This window comes from Lolium perenne, chromosome 5, assembly GCF_019359855.2.
Source record: "Lolium perenne isolate Kyuss_39 chromosome 5, Kyuss_2.0, whole genome shotgun sequence".
Taxonomy (NCBI): Eukaryota; Viridiplantae; Streptophyta; class Magnoliopsida; order Poales; family Poaceae; genus Lolium; species Lolium perenne.
This window is the reverse complement of record NC_067248.2, coordinates 213,986,660-214,000,919: the sequence shown is the minus strand read 5'-3', so window position 1 is coordinate 214,000,919 and position 14,260 is coordinate 213,986,660. Positions and strand designations below refer to the sequence as shown.

At 50.5% G+C, this 14,260-nt stretch overlaps 2 protein-coding genes across 2 annotated transcripts; both read right to left on the bottom strand.

The window, feature by feature from the left end:
* Window positions 1-1,708: 1,708 nt before the first annotated feature.
* On the bottom strand, window positions 1,709-3,359 carry LOC127301882 (probable carboxylesterase 2). The gene is made up of 2 exons (XM_051332165.2): window positions 3,224-3,359; window positions 1,709-3,100 (listed from the first exon to the last, which is right to left on the bottom strand). The coding sequence occupies exon 2, from the start codon at window positions 3,036-3,038 to the stop codon at window positions 1,890-1,892; it is 1,149 nt and encodes a 382-aa protein (XP_051188125.1). The 5' UTR covers window positions 3,039-3,100; window positions 3,224-3,359; the 3' UTR covers window positions 1,709-1,889.
* A 9,234-nt stretch (window positions 3,360-12,593) lies between these two features.
* On the bottom strand, window positions 12,594-13,824 carry LOC127301881 (probable carboxylesterase 7). Its single transcript, XM_051332164.2, has one exon. The coding sequence runs from the start codon at window positions 13,773-13,775 to the stop codon at window positions 12,663-12,665; it is 1,113 nt and encodes a 370-aa protein (XP_051188124.1). The 5' UTR covers window positions 13,776-13,824; the 3' UTR covers window positions 12,594-12,662.
* Window positions 13,825-14,260: the final 436 nt, after the last annotated feature.

The window sequence follows — 14,260 nt, the reverse complement described above, 5'->3', positions numbered from 1 at the left end:
TATCAGTTGAAAATCTCATAGCGTCTCTTGATGTTGAGGAGAAAGCTCGGGCTAAGGATACTACTGAGAAAGTAGAGGGTCAGTCTAGCGCCAACATGGTGCAGAAGAAACCTTACAACAAGAACAAAGGGAATAACAAACCCTCCTTCAATAAGCCTATGAAGACTACAATCTTCAAGAAGAAGAAGATGATAAACAAAGCAGATCTGAGTTGCTTTACCTGTGGAGTGGCTGGCCACTTTTCTAAGGACTGTCCAGAGAGGGCAGACCGTAGGAAAAAGGCAAAGCAAGTCAACACGGTGACCGCTAGCAATGCTGATGGGTACTATAATCTCTTTACTGTTCTTTCGATATTTCAATCTCCACGTTGGTGGATTGATACGGGTGCTAATGTTCATGTGTGTGCTGACAAATCCATGTTCACTTCTTATCAGGTCGCCCAGGATTCTTCCGTCTTGATGGGGAATGGGTCACATGCTTCTGTTCGTGGTGTTGGCACGGTAGATCTGTAGTTCACTTCAGGGAAAATCGTGCAGCTGAGGAACATGCAGCATGTCCCTACTATGAACAAGAATCTCGTTAGCGGCTCCCTTCTTTGCAGAGATGGTTTTAAGGTTGTTTTAGAGTCGAATAAAGTAGTTGTTTTCAAGTTTGGACAATTTATTGGAAAAGACTATGAGTGCGGAGGCATGTTCCGCTTTTCGCTTTCTGATTTCAGTAATAAGTCGGTGAACCATATTTGTGGCAATGTTAGTGATGATACCAATGTTTGGCATTCTCGTTTATGTCACATTAATTTTGGTTTAATGTCTCGGCTATCCAATTTAAGTTTAATTCCGAATTTCACCATTGCCAAAGGTTCTAAGTGTCATAGTTGTGTGCAATCAAAGCAACCTCAAAAGCCTCATAAGGCGGCCGAGGAGAGAAACTTGGCACCTCTAGAGCTCATACATTCTAATCTATGCGAGATGAATGGTGTGTTGACAAAAGGTGGAAAGAGATATTTCATGACATTGACTGATGATGCGACTAGATTTTGTTATGTTTATTTGTTGCGAACTAAAGATAAAGCTTTAGACTACTTTAAAATTTATAAGGCTGAAGTTGAAAATCAACTAGAGAGAAAGATCAAGCTTCTTAGGTCGGATCGTGGTGGTGAATATTTTCCTAAAATCTTCGATGAATTCTGTGAGGAACATGGCATTATTCATGAGAGGACGCCTCCCTACTCGCCCCAATCAAACGGGATTGCCGATAGGAAATCGCACGCTGACTGACTTGTTGAATTCCATGTTAGCCACTGCTGGTTTATCAAAGGCATGGTGGGGGAGGCTTTGTTGACTTCATGTCATGTCCTGAATAGAGTTTCTAACAAGAATAAAGATAAAACTCTTTGTACAGTTGGTTGAGTTTTAATAAAATGCTGTGGGGATTTTGCCCCACAGTCTCATGGTCAAAAAAAGAATAAAGATAAAACCCGCAGACACCGAAATGCGTCGCGACGCTGGAGCCGTGGCGAACTAGGGCGACACCCGCTATCTGACAACAGCCTGGTCTGGAAACTCTGATTTTTCCTCCACTTGGCAGCTGCAGCCTGCAGGCGCGGAAAGCATCGATGGCAGACACCTTTTCGTTTCGTCCCTGTCTTTACTAGATTCACCGTACCCACGATGAAGCGATCAGTCACATGCACGAAACGGGAACCCCAAAAGCAAGAAAACAGTTGCAACATGATGTACATAGTACATGTTAGCTCTACAAGTTGTTAATCATGTACGGCAATCAGCGACGAATCCTCGCGACCTCACGTGCACGGTGGTGCATCCATGGATGACGCGCAGGCGGAGCTACCTCCCTGAGAAAGTGGTGGGTGGGTCACGACTAGATGACTATTCCCGGCTGAGGTATCCGGCGGCGAAAGCCAACTCCTTGGCGGACTTGGGGCTGGCCGGCGCGTCCAGGAAGTAGACGTGCCGCTCGCCGGCGGTCTCGTACTGCACAATTTCCCCGTCCCACCCGCTGGCGTTGAGCGCCGCCGCGTACGCCTTGCCGCGCGCCTCGAAGTCGTCCAGCCCCGACACCGTGACCGCCACGCGGGAGCACGCCAGGCGCCGCAGCTCGGCCGGCGGCGTGGCCAGCGGGTCAATCCGCGGGTCGTCGATGCCGTACCGCCCGGCGCAGACGAAGGACCACGTCACCTCGTACTGCCGCCGCGTGGCCGGGTCCGTCGTCTCCGCGCCCACGGGGCGCTTGCCCCAGAAGTAGGGGTCCAGGAGCAGGATGCCCCTGATGGCCGCGCCGCCGCTCTCGTTCCCGGCGCGCATCGCCATGTTGTGCACGATGTTGGCGCCCGCGCTGTCGCCGGCCAGGTACAGCCGCGAGAGGTTCCCGCGGTCCCGCAGCCAGGGCTCCGGCCCGGCGCGCGCGTTCTTGGCCACCCAGTGGAGCGCCGCCCACGAGTCGTCGTAGGCGGCCGGCAAGGGGTGCTCGGGCGCGAGGCGGTAGTCCACGGACACCGCCACGACCCGCGCCCTGGCCACCAGCGCGTTGAGGTAGGCGTGGTACTTGGGCTCGAACGGCGACATGATGACGAACGCGCCGCCGTGGTAGAACACGAGCACCGGGAAGACGTCATCGTCCTCCTTCTTATTTTCCCCCGCTGTCGCCGGCGGGGGCAGGTACATCCGGGCGGAGAGGCCGGTGGCGTGGTCGATGAGGACGTCCTTGGAGGTGACCCCCGTGGCCGCGTCGAGGCCGGCGGGGACCCGGTCGGTGCCGTCCATGCGGTGCACGCAGCCGCTCCTGTACTTGACGAGGAACGGGGAGAAGTCGAAGGCCACCGGGCCGGCGTTGGCGGCCGTGGAGCAGTTGTCCCGCGGGGGCGTCGCCGGCGGCAGCGGCTGCTCCCTGCGGTGGCGCGGGATGAGGAAGATGGGCAGCAGGATAGCGGCGAGGAGGAGAAGCAGGGTGAGCAGAAGCAGGGCCGCCTTGGCGAGCGTCGGGAGGCTGGCGAGCTGGCGCTTGATCTTCGAGACCATCGTGCGTCGTGGCTCGTGTAATTGTGGGCTGGGTTGAGGAGGGAGCTCGGGAGGAATTCAACCTGGAATTGGGGATTTGGTAGATGAACCTGGATAAATATACTGTATCTGCTTCCTTCCAGCGTCGCTACTTGACAAGTTCAGACAGGATGGAATACGGGATGGCGTTGCAGCGTTGTACTTACAGGATTTTGGTCGTGATGCCGTCATGGCCTCATGGGACTTGGAGATAGAAACGTGAGGATTGAGGTGACCTCTATTCGGCCTCGCCGTTGCAGTTTGTGCTTGGCTGCTTTGACCGGTGGTTCTGCAATTCTTGAAACTTCACAACTTGCTTTGTGCTTGACTGCCAGTCATGGGTTTGGGGAAATTTTGTCAAAAGAGACCACCTGCCCCAATTCATTGACAAAAAGGACCACCTCTGAGAAAAATTGGCAAAAAGGACCACCTGCTGGGTGGCGGCAGGGCCCCTAGCCGACACGTGGCGGTTGCCGCCAGGGGCTGTGGCGGCAGGGCCCCGCCGCCAGAGGCTGTGGCGGCACGTCAGCCGGCCGTGCTCGCCGTCAGCCCGCCGTTTGCGTGGTGGGCCATGCCGCCCCACGGCGTGGCGGCACGTCGACGTGGAGGATGCCTCCAACCCCGGTGGCCTCGAGCGGGAAAATCGCCCCGACCGCGGTGCAGGCTGACGCTGACCGGCACTGATTTCCATTTGTCTGATTTCGCAGCGACGAGACGTAAAGCTGTCGGAGATTCTCGCTCGATACAGCAAATTAACCACCGAAAGCAGCCTATTTGCGTAGGAATTCTGTGTCTGATACAGCAATTAGACATTCTGCACTAATTTTTTGGTACCGCTCACACTAATTGAAGGCTATATAAGTCGGCTTCCCCGCATAAAAATCGAAACAGCAGAGATCAAGTTTGCCTTCTCCGCGTCTCAGTTTCGTGCGCAAAATATTGGAATGAGTATGAGTGTGCCTTGCTCGGACCAGGATTTTAGGCCGATGAAGGGGAAGAATGCAAGCTTGCCACCGGGGGTGAGAGCAGAGAGGTGTTGGTGCGGCCGCCTTGCGAAGGTGAAGGAGGTGGTTGATTTTTCAGATAAGTTCGGCATGAAATATTTCATGTGCGCGAGCTATGATCATGATCCACCCAGACAATCAAGTTCATCGTCCTCAAGGCCTGCGGTATGTTCTAACAGCATGATTAAAAAATTAATTGTATGTCATTAATTTTTGTTTATTAACCGTATTATTTGTGTTGTAGTCTCCCCCGCCCCTTTGCATGTGGTTTCATTGGATAGACCAGGAGCAGCCGGATTGGGCACGCCGTGAGGTGGAGGAAAAACAGCGGCGTGCATGGGCAATGTTCCATGAGGAAGAGCGTTTCGAAAAGGCTATTGCTAATGATAAAGCGAAAGAGAGACAGATACAAAAATTAAGGGCGGAGCAAGCTCGAAATCGTGAGGTGAATCAGAAGAGGATGGATGATGAGGTTGCACGTAGGTATGCAGAGGAAGAGGTGCGCAGAGAGGCCCGTGAAGCGGAGAGGAAGAGATTAAGGGAAAGAGCCGCCGAGGCGCAAGCGCGAAGAACGCGGCGACAAGTCCGGAAAATGGCCACGGTGGACACGGGGCAAATAGAGTGATCTGTTGTACTAGCTATGTATGTTAATTTCTGTTTTACTTTCGCGTTGTATCTTAAAATTCGTTGCGATTATTATGTTGTATCTTAATAAAACTTATTGGAACTAATATTAATATTTCTCCGAGATACATAGAAAAATGTCTCATACATAGATTAAATGTACATCGCGCGCATACATAAATGTGTATCATTCCTCTCGACGACGACGACGTTGTCTGCCGTGGCTTTCGACCGGAAGAAGGCGACAAGCGGGGACGAGGGGGATGAGGTGGGCGCAAACCTCGGCCGTGCGATTTTCCTCATCCTCTGTACTTGGATCATCTGCTGGTGATGGAGTATGAAATACGTATGGAGATTCCTGATTTGGGGGAATCAAACTGGCATCTGAGCTGAAAATAGGACCTCCGAAGAATTCTTCAACTATCCCGGTAACATGATCGCGAGGTTGTTGGGAAGTGGTGCAGTAGTATTGTGGTTGATGCGTTTTATAGTGCCATGTCGGGATTAATGTTTAGTTCGTTTTGAATGGCTCCGTCAGAAACATGCACGCAATAATCATGTATGTAATTAACATGCATTAACCTGAGTTGGGTATTGCGATTGCATGTGGTCACGACCACGAAGTGGAGGCATATTGTGGCCTAAACCAGCTCCAATGTTGGACCACGTAGGGTCAATGATTCCTATGACGTAAACGACATGTTATTAGTAGGCATGTAAATAATCACGTGTTGGTAGGTAATTATTAAATATGAGCATACAGTGTTGAATCTTTGCGAGTATTCGCCTTACGTAGGAGAATCGTTGTCCAGGATGGATATGACGGAAAATGATCGTCCTCCTAATACAATTGGAAAAAAATGTGTCATTGTTGTAAGTTCGGAAAGGAATGTATGTACGCATGTTGATTACCGTGTGGCGCCATGGCGTTGAGATATGTGTCTTGTTGTGATCGTTCAAGCGAGAGATGAGTCGCGTCGTGGATTAGATGTATGCGAGGTAGAGGGAATACGGTCGGTGTGGCGGATGGCTGGCTCACACGTACCATACTCGGTCTGTTCGATGGTGCCTCCGGCATATCGAATGCTCGACTGACAACATCATCATTACGGCTGCAACCAAGACGCCTAAGCCCTTTAATGGCAGTATTAAAAATACGTTTTACCATGGATTTTCCCTCCGTCCTATCCATGTTGCGCAAGTTCAAAGTGTCACAGGCGTCTGTGCGATCTGCCTGAACTCGTCAATCTGAATGGAATTAAAAAATTAATATTGCTTATAAACACATATTTTCTTAATTACAATTATATAACAAGTACCGAAGTGTCACGGTGGTAAGCTGAGGCCCATGTGAGGTGTGTCGGACTCGATGGTGGGGGACCGGTGAGGAGAGTCCGTGTGCTAGCGCGATACCATTCATTATACGTTGGCAGTATCTCACCGTTGTACCTTCTGCATCAGTGATAAATTACATTAGAAGGTACATGATGATAAGATGAATTAAAATATGTAATTACCTATTTTCGCGTACTCCATCGGACTCTACTTCATCAATCCATTTCGTAATCCATGTTTGATTACGCTGACTCCAGTCGAAACAACTCAGGCCTTTATTGTCTTGCCTACAATCCAATAAATTTTATTACACAATGAAATAGATTAATTGAAGTGCAATTCATTGTTTCTATTACAGTGACCGAACTTACGTATGAACATCAGCAACAAGGCGTCTTGGTGATGGTGGGGGAATATCCTGATGCTTACCAAAGCTTGCCGCATGACACGCTCACGGGTTGTATGGCTCAACCATCCAAATAAAGAGTAGGTTGCATCGTGTGAACCACAACCGTATGTCTCGCAACATATCTGGTGGTGGTTTAACAAGACCCCAGACAATGTACACGTCATGTTCCGTATATGGGTCCCATTTGACCATGGTATCTTGTAGCTCCTCAAACTGTTGGTGGTATTCGGGGTAGCAACCGTGTGCTACATTATTTGACCACCTTTTTTTTGCATGTACCCAACGACTTCCAAAAGTAAGAGGGGCATATTGTTCGGTCTTACCGCCGTATGGGTGAATTGGGTTCAGGATGCGGGGACGCCCAACTGGTAGGTACTCCCACGACCATAGCTGAAGAAACTCTGCGCTTCTGACAAGTATATGTCCCTTTGAAGATGCCCTGGTTTTCTTTGTTGCATCACACAACCCCCTATAGGTATACGCGAGCATTGCAGAACCAAAGCTGTATATAGGGCTGGGTGGTGGAGGCGAATCTACTATGTTCTCGGCTATCTTAATAAGACCCGGGAGCACAATATCACCATGGGACGAAGGAAACATTATACCAAATAGGTACAGTAAATACGCAAAAAGATGTCGGCTCATGATCGCAGCATACGCCCCTGGTAACTCTTGAAAATTATTGACCAACCAGCTTAGAGGGACCCCCCTTGGACGTGACCCTCCGCGGCTCGTAGCAGGCATTGGCACGCCAAGACGGTCCTGTACCTCAGTCGGCCAAATACTAGAATAAGCGGCAGGGACCAAAGGAGTACCCTTGATTGGCAGGGCTGTGATCATGGAAAATCTCCTCCTTCGCCCGCCTTGCCTTACTAAAGCTGACCGGGAAGCCAATCAGATCTTCCGCGGTTTTTTGCAGCTTCTTTGTACCAAGGGTTATATCTTCTTCCACCGCCACTTGCATGATATGTGATACATATTTTGCAGTGACGTTGCGGTGCTTGTCGAGAGACCCCAATTGCTCGCAGCTATGGGGTTCTATTTTTGAGATATGCCATGGCTGACATACCCCAGGGCTCACCCGAGCGATAACTCTCCCCCTGCAACCCTCCTCATTCAATTTGACGCATATGACTTTCAGCTGCCTTCGATCAGACTGCTTCACTCTGTGTTGCCGAGATATGGCCAACGCATACCTCTTGATTGCTTGGTCAGCCGAGTCCTTGTCTGGGAAAGTTTGCCCAACCTGCAGACTGTCTTCCCCTAGGCCTGGAACAGAGTGGAATTCATTGCTGATGGTCATTATTTTTAAGAACTCAGGGTCCATTGGTGCCGCAACCGCCCTCCGGGAAGGACCGGCACCTTCTTCGTCCGAGGAGGATTCAGACGAAGAAGAACGAGCGTCATCGTCCAATGCCTCCGGCGATCCCTCCACACGCTCGCTAATATCAACGAACGCGGACCGGTATCTGGCTCGGCGACAAAGCTGGCGACCATATGCTCCGATGGGCCGGTGCTATGGCCTGCAGTTACTGCCGCTTGCTCTGATTGGCCTATCATGCCTGCTGCAGTCAGGGCCAAATGCTCCGACTGAACGGTGCTCGGTCCTGTGATGATGGCCATCTCCTCTTCACCAGCGCGATGCTTCCGGCACCATCATCACCTGATATAAACTGAACATACACCATGGGCTCTCCGTACATAGCAGCACCAGGTGTGCTTGCAAACCTCATGTACGTACCCCAATTTCTATCACTCTTTACCTCCCGCAAACCCCAACGGGCAGGTGTCCCATCATTTCCTCCTACAACGATGAGAGCCTGAACGGTCATCTTCTTCCCACGCATCTCACGTCCAAACTGTGCTCGGATGCATCTTCTAACATCCAAAAATTCTCTATTGACCATGTCTGTCACTACAACTTTCATCGAGTCGCAGCGCGACACATCGACACCAGAAAATTCGTCGCGTACGACGTCTCCATAAAACACTAACAAAGTTTCCATCGTACCTACCGCACAATATTTTTATAATTATATTAGATTACAACACAATAATATTTAACATGTCATTAACATTTTTAAATAATCATAACACAACACAATTACTTACTCCACTTAGTCCTAAGATGCACCATTACTTAGTCTAATTAGAAGAGATTATTATTTACTACTCCCTCCGGTACAGATTAACCGGCGCGCCTGGCAAAATATGATGTTTCTAAACACAGACTATTTTAGGCGTGTTTGCATTAACTACCGTCACGATTAATTAGGGAGTACCCCCTCTACAAAAGATTCTCTAGTATTCATATCCCTTCCCCCGGTGTGAAATGAGTAGGATCCGCATGCGGTTCTGATGGAGAATTGATGCTGAGCCAATGCATGCAGATTAAGCGCGCAGTTAGTGGGCAGTTTTCTTTGGATGATATGCATGAAATTTTCTACAGCTCACAAAGGGTGGGTCAAAGCACGACTACTAGGCTTCCCTAATTAAACGCCACAGTTAACGAAAAATATTCAGCTCGGGCTAAATCCTAATATGCACCATTACTTAGTCTAATTAGAAAAGATCATTATTTACTACTAATGTTCACCGTGTCTATGCATGCAACCGCAACACATAAAATAATAGTCTATAACCTAACATTTTTTTAACCCTGTCTATGCACCATTACTTAGTCTAATTAGAAAAGATCATTATTTACTACTAATGTTCACCGTGTCTATGCATGCAACCGCAACACATAAAATAATAGTCTATGTCCTAACATTTTTTTAACCCTGTCTATGCATGCAACCGCAGCACATGCACTAATGACACAGACTAATTATATTACATACCTAATTACGTTGTAAGTACATAAATAAAATATAATAGATCTGCTTGTTAAACTCTTACCTTGATATATCTTTTCTGCAGCTAAATCAGCTCCTGCACCGTACACATAATACTTGAGAGAGCTGAGAGTGAGAGTGTGAGCGAGCTGAGAATGAGAGTGTGAGTGTGAGTGTGACCAAGCTGAGAGTGACAGCGTGAGAGTGTGAGTGTGACTGTGAGCGAGCTGAGTGTGAGTGTGAGTGTCAGAGTGAGTACGCGCGTAGACTGTGAGAGCTCAGAGTGAGGGTGTGAGCGATTTAAATAGAAGAGGCTGAATGCATGTATAGCGTGTACAGAACTCGCATCTCTTACAGTATCCGAATTAATATGTAGCAAACTTCAGTCAGCCTCGCACTCAACGCAGTCACGAAAATTAGCTCACTCAGCCTCGAAATCGAATCAATCAGCTAAAAGTCACCGCATGCAGAAATATTCGAGCGGGAAAGCAGCCTCGGAATCAGCGCCGTTAATCTCGGAAATCGGTGCAATGATGCTGCCGGCGGAAGATGCTTGTCGGGAGCCACGACGCGGTCTGGGCGCGGTCGTCGGCGCGCGTGGTGGATGGCGGGGCCTGCCGCCACCGGCTGTGGAGGCATCTCCACGTCGTCTGCCGCCGCGTCGTCCGCGGCATGGCCCACCTTGAGCGAACGGCCCGGTGACGGCGCGACGGACGGCGACATCGCCCGGTAACGTGCCGCCACCTGGTGCGGCGGCGGGTCCCTGCCGCCCCTCCCTCCGGCGGCAACCGCCACGTGTCGGCTGGGGGCCCTGCCGCCACCCAGCAGGTGGTCCTTTTTGCCAATTTTTCTCAGAGGTGGTCCTTTTTGTCAATGAATTGGGGCAGGTGGTCTCTTTTGACAAAATTTCGGGTTTGGGATCTTGGTATATCATATACACTTGGGATATGATAGGACACGATAGTGCAATTCTTGACGTTGAGGTCTTGCGGAGGATTTGGATGGTGATGGGACATGGAAGCAGGAACGTGTGGACTGAAGCCACTGACCTCTGCTCTTCGTCTCATGGTTCTGTATGTGTACCGGTGGAGGCTTGGAGTATGGACAGTGAGCGGAACTCGTGCTGTGGCTACCAGTTTAGTGGACCGTTTAAGGTTAAGGTCTGACAATAATTGGCCAAGGCTTGACGCTTGAGGGCTACACGGCTCGTTCAAGGCGCTTTTCACCTGCCTCACCCAACGGACTAATGGACTATCGTTTGATAGGAGGCTGTCACCGTGTCGTGTGTAGTCACTGTCCAACTGTCCATCTTCTAGCTGCCATGCTAAAGATTTCTCAGTTGTCTTCTTTTTCTAGAATTCACCATGTCAATCATGTACTCCAGAAGAAAGGTCTAGACGCCCAAGTATGGCTACAACTTAACATCGGAAGTTTTAGAAACACCGATAAGGCTGGTGCCAATGCACCGCCCGACTCCCGCCCCGCCACGTCAGCTTTTCTCTCACTCTCACCCCACTCTCACCCCACTCTCACCCCACGGTGCTAATGCATGGGCTATAGTCCCCACTCTCACTTCTCTCTCCTCCACATCACCATTTCTCTCTCCTCGACATCATTTCTTTTTGAGATTACAACATTAAAAATAATACAAGGAAATTATTTTATTGAACTAAAATTGTTACCGATTAAATCATAAAAAAAATTACATAAAAATTTGCACTAAAAAGGTTTGCAACAATGTTGCCAATGTGGTTGTTTGCTCTATTTAAATTTGTGTGCAAAAAGCCCCTCAAAATTTGGCTCAAAACACCCCAAAATGCTAAATCCTACCATGTTTTTATTTTTCCTAAGCAAATCCTAAAGTCTAGGGGGTTTTCTGCAAAACCCGCTTTCTCTTCTTCCTCGACGCGACCAAGCCGACGTCTGCGCCGCCGGTCTCCGCCGCTCGCCGGCGATTCCGCCACCCCTCTCTCTCTCGCCCCTCTCTCGCCCGCCACCGCCGCCGCCCCTATCGCCTTCATTGTCGCCATGTGCTGTCGCAACGAGCGGAGCGAGGCGGGCGGCCAGCGGTACCCGGCGCCGCGCCCAGCGCTCCCGTCCCGCCCCACTCCCGCCCCTCTCTCGCCCGGCGGCGGGCGGTACCGCCCGCGCTGCCGCCCGCGTTGGCACCAGCCTAACAAATAGGGTTGAGGTAGCGGAAGATCATATTGATATTAACTTTATGTTCAAAAAATATTGATATTAACTTGTATACATCACCTGTTGTGCATGTTGATGATTCCTTTCAGCATGATATATTGATCAAAGATAACTGAGGTTCTCTTGATCATAAACCCTTCATTCCTTACATTCATCCTAGAGACGGTCCAACTGAGATAGAAATAATGTTGAGGTAGTGAAGATCATATTATACTATTAACTTGAATACTTCACTTGTTCTGGATGTTGATGATTTTTTTCAGCATGATATATTTGATCAAAGATACTGGGTTCTCTTGATCATAAACAAATTAAAAAAAATTGGAAGAAAAGGGACAAAGAAAAGACTTGTCACTTAAAAAGGTTCCAAAGATAGATATTCTAGAAGGTCTTCTACCTTATTCTATATTAGATATCTATCAAATGGGGAGGAATATGATAGGGATTGACTTCTCTGCTCTAAGAAGTTTTTTTATTTCAGGTATCTGAAACTGATAAGGATCCAATGGCATGTAGTTAGGCTTTAGGTTTGGCAAAAAAATGGTATGAGGTATTGTCTGTTGTTAATTTAGTAAGGAAAACCTTGGAAACAAAAGATATGTTTACTGATGTTGCTATTGAGAAATCGGAATGTTTTTTTTTTTGGTGGTACAGGGAAAATGGTTTCTTAGAAGCATTTGAGATAGTGAAGCGAATTGCACGTGAGAAATTAAAAGAAAGAAATAATTTGATGAGAACCCACATGACACAAATGGTGCCACACAGACTGTAACGAAATCATTTTGAATCAACTGTTTTATACCTTTTGTTGATCAAGCAATTTCCTAACTGAAAAGTTTGAACAAAACGAGGGTTATAAACAAAAAAATGGTTTCTTATTTACCTCTGAAACAATTTAGTCATTGGATACCGATAGTTTCAAATCTTGTTGTGCTAATCTGCCCCTAAGGATAAAAAAGATGGCAGTGACGCCAATGAAGATAGAAAATCATTTTCTGGCTCGGCGCTATCTCTCAATCTTTTGGGTGTGCTCACCGGGTAAGATATCCTTGCATACGTTTTTTATATGATACACATGTATGTAAGTATTTTTAAGCATTTGTAGTGGAGTATTTCATAAACAAACATGAACAGATCACAGATTACGTGCTCCTTTATTACTGAATCAATCAATCAATCAATCGCCCAAAGAAAAACCTCAGCAGTGCCTGACGAAGTCCGCCACGACGGCGAGCTCCTTGGCGGCGAGTTCGGAGTCGTACTTGGGCAAGAAGTAGACATGGCCCTCGCCCTTGGTGTGGTAGACCTGGAGCTCGCCGTCCCACCCGCACGCCTTGATCCCCTCCGCGTAGGCGCGCGCCCTCTCCACGAACCAGCAGAGCTCCGCCGTGGTGACCAGCACGCGGCGGCACCCGAGCTGCCTCCACTCCTCGGGCGACGCCATCGGGTTGATGTACGGGTGGTCGGGGCCGAGCTGGCCGGCGCAGGCGACCTGCCACGCGCGCTCGAATCCGCCGCGGACGGCGGCGTCCGTCGGCTCCCCGCCCAGCGGCTCCTTCCCCCAGAAATACGGGTGCAGGAGCGCGACGCCGCTGATATTGTCGCCGAACCCGTCGATGCGCTCCTTCCGCAGCCGTATCGCCGTGTTGTGCGCCATGTTGGCGCCGGCGCTGTCGCCGGCGAGGACGACGCGGGACGCGTCGCCGTGCGCGGCGAGCCAGGGCTCGGCGCCGCCCGGGCGGCACGCGGCGACGACCGCCTTGAGGGCCGCGAAGGCGTCGTCGTAGGCGGCCGGGATGGGGTGCTCCGGCGCGAGGCGGTAGTCGACGGAGACGACGACGGCGGGGACCGCGGCGGCGAGCGTGGCGGCGTACCTGTGGTAGAGCGGGGAGGCCGCGGTGTGGACGAAGAACGCGCCGCCGTGGAAGAACACGACGACGGGGAGCCTCTTCTCGGCGGCGGCGGCGGCGGGGGGTAGGTAGAGGCGGGCGGAGAGGTTGGCCGCCGGGTCGAGGACGACGTCCTTGGAGGCGACGCCGTTGGCCGGGTCCCCGGAGGGGGATGGCGGCACGGTTTCGGTGCCGTCGAAGCGCTCGACGCGGCCGCTCTTGTGCCAGCGCAGGACGCCGGGCATGTCGTACTCGATCTCGGAGCTGGCGTCCATGGCGGCCTTTGGCTCCGCGGTGCGAGGCTTGAGGAGTTGGATCGGGAACTGGAACTGGTACCGGAAGAGCAAAGCGGCGAGCGGAGCGAGGAGGAGAGCCGCCCACCACAGCACCCGTCGAGAGGATTCTGGAGCGGAAATGGGCATCTGAAAACGAGAGCTGCACGATGGGATCTGAGAGAGAGATACAGATACCTACCTGGTGTTGATCAGATGCCGATCAAACGGTCTTGAATCGAACACGCCGGATGCGATGGTACCATAAGCAATCATCACTGTATACGGTACCGATCGGCCAATAAAAATGTGGAAATTGCTCTTGTCGACGAAACTGTAATATGGTAGCTCATTGCATAGGCTGGTGCCAATGCATCACTCCACTATAGTCTCGCCACGTCAGCTTTTTCCTCACTCTTATCTCACTCTCACCCCACGGTGTCAGTGCACGGGCTATAGTGTCAGCTCTCACTTCTTTCTCCTCCCTACCGCCTCCCTACCGCCTCCCTACCGCCCCCACTAGCACCGCTATCGCCTCCCTCTCGTCCCGCTCTCGCCTCCAACGCGGGCTATAGGCGGGCGGTACCGCGCCCTAACGCCGGGCGCCCACGCCACCGCCCGACGCTACCGTCTCG

Excerpts from the sequence above, each read along its gene's own strand:
- LOC127301881 (XM_051332164.2), bottom strand. The coding sequence starts at position 13,775 with ATGCCCATTTCCGCTCCAGAATCCTCTCGACGGGTGCTGTGGTGGGCG.
- LOC127301882 (XM_051332165.2), bottom strand. The coding sequence starts at position 3,038 with ATGGTCTCGAAGATCAAGCGCCAGCTCGCCAGCCTCCCGACGCTCGCC.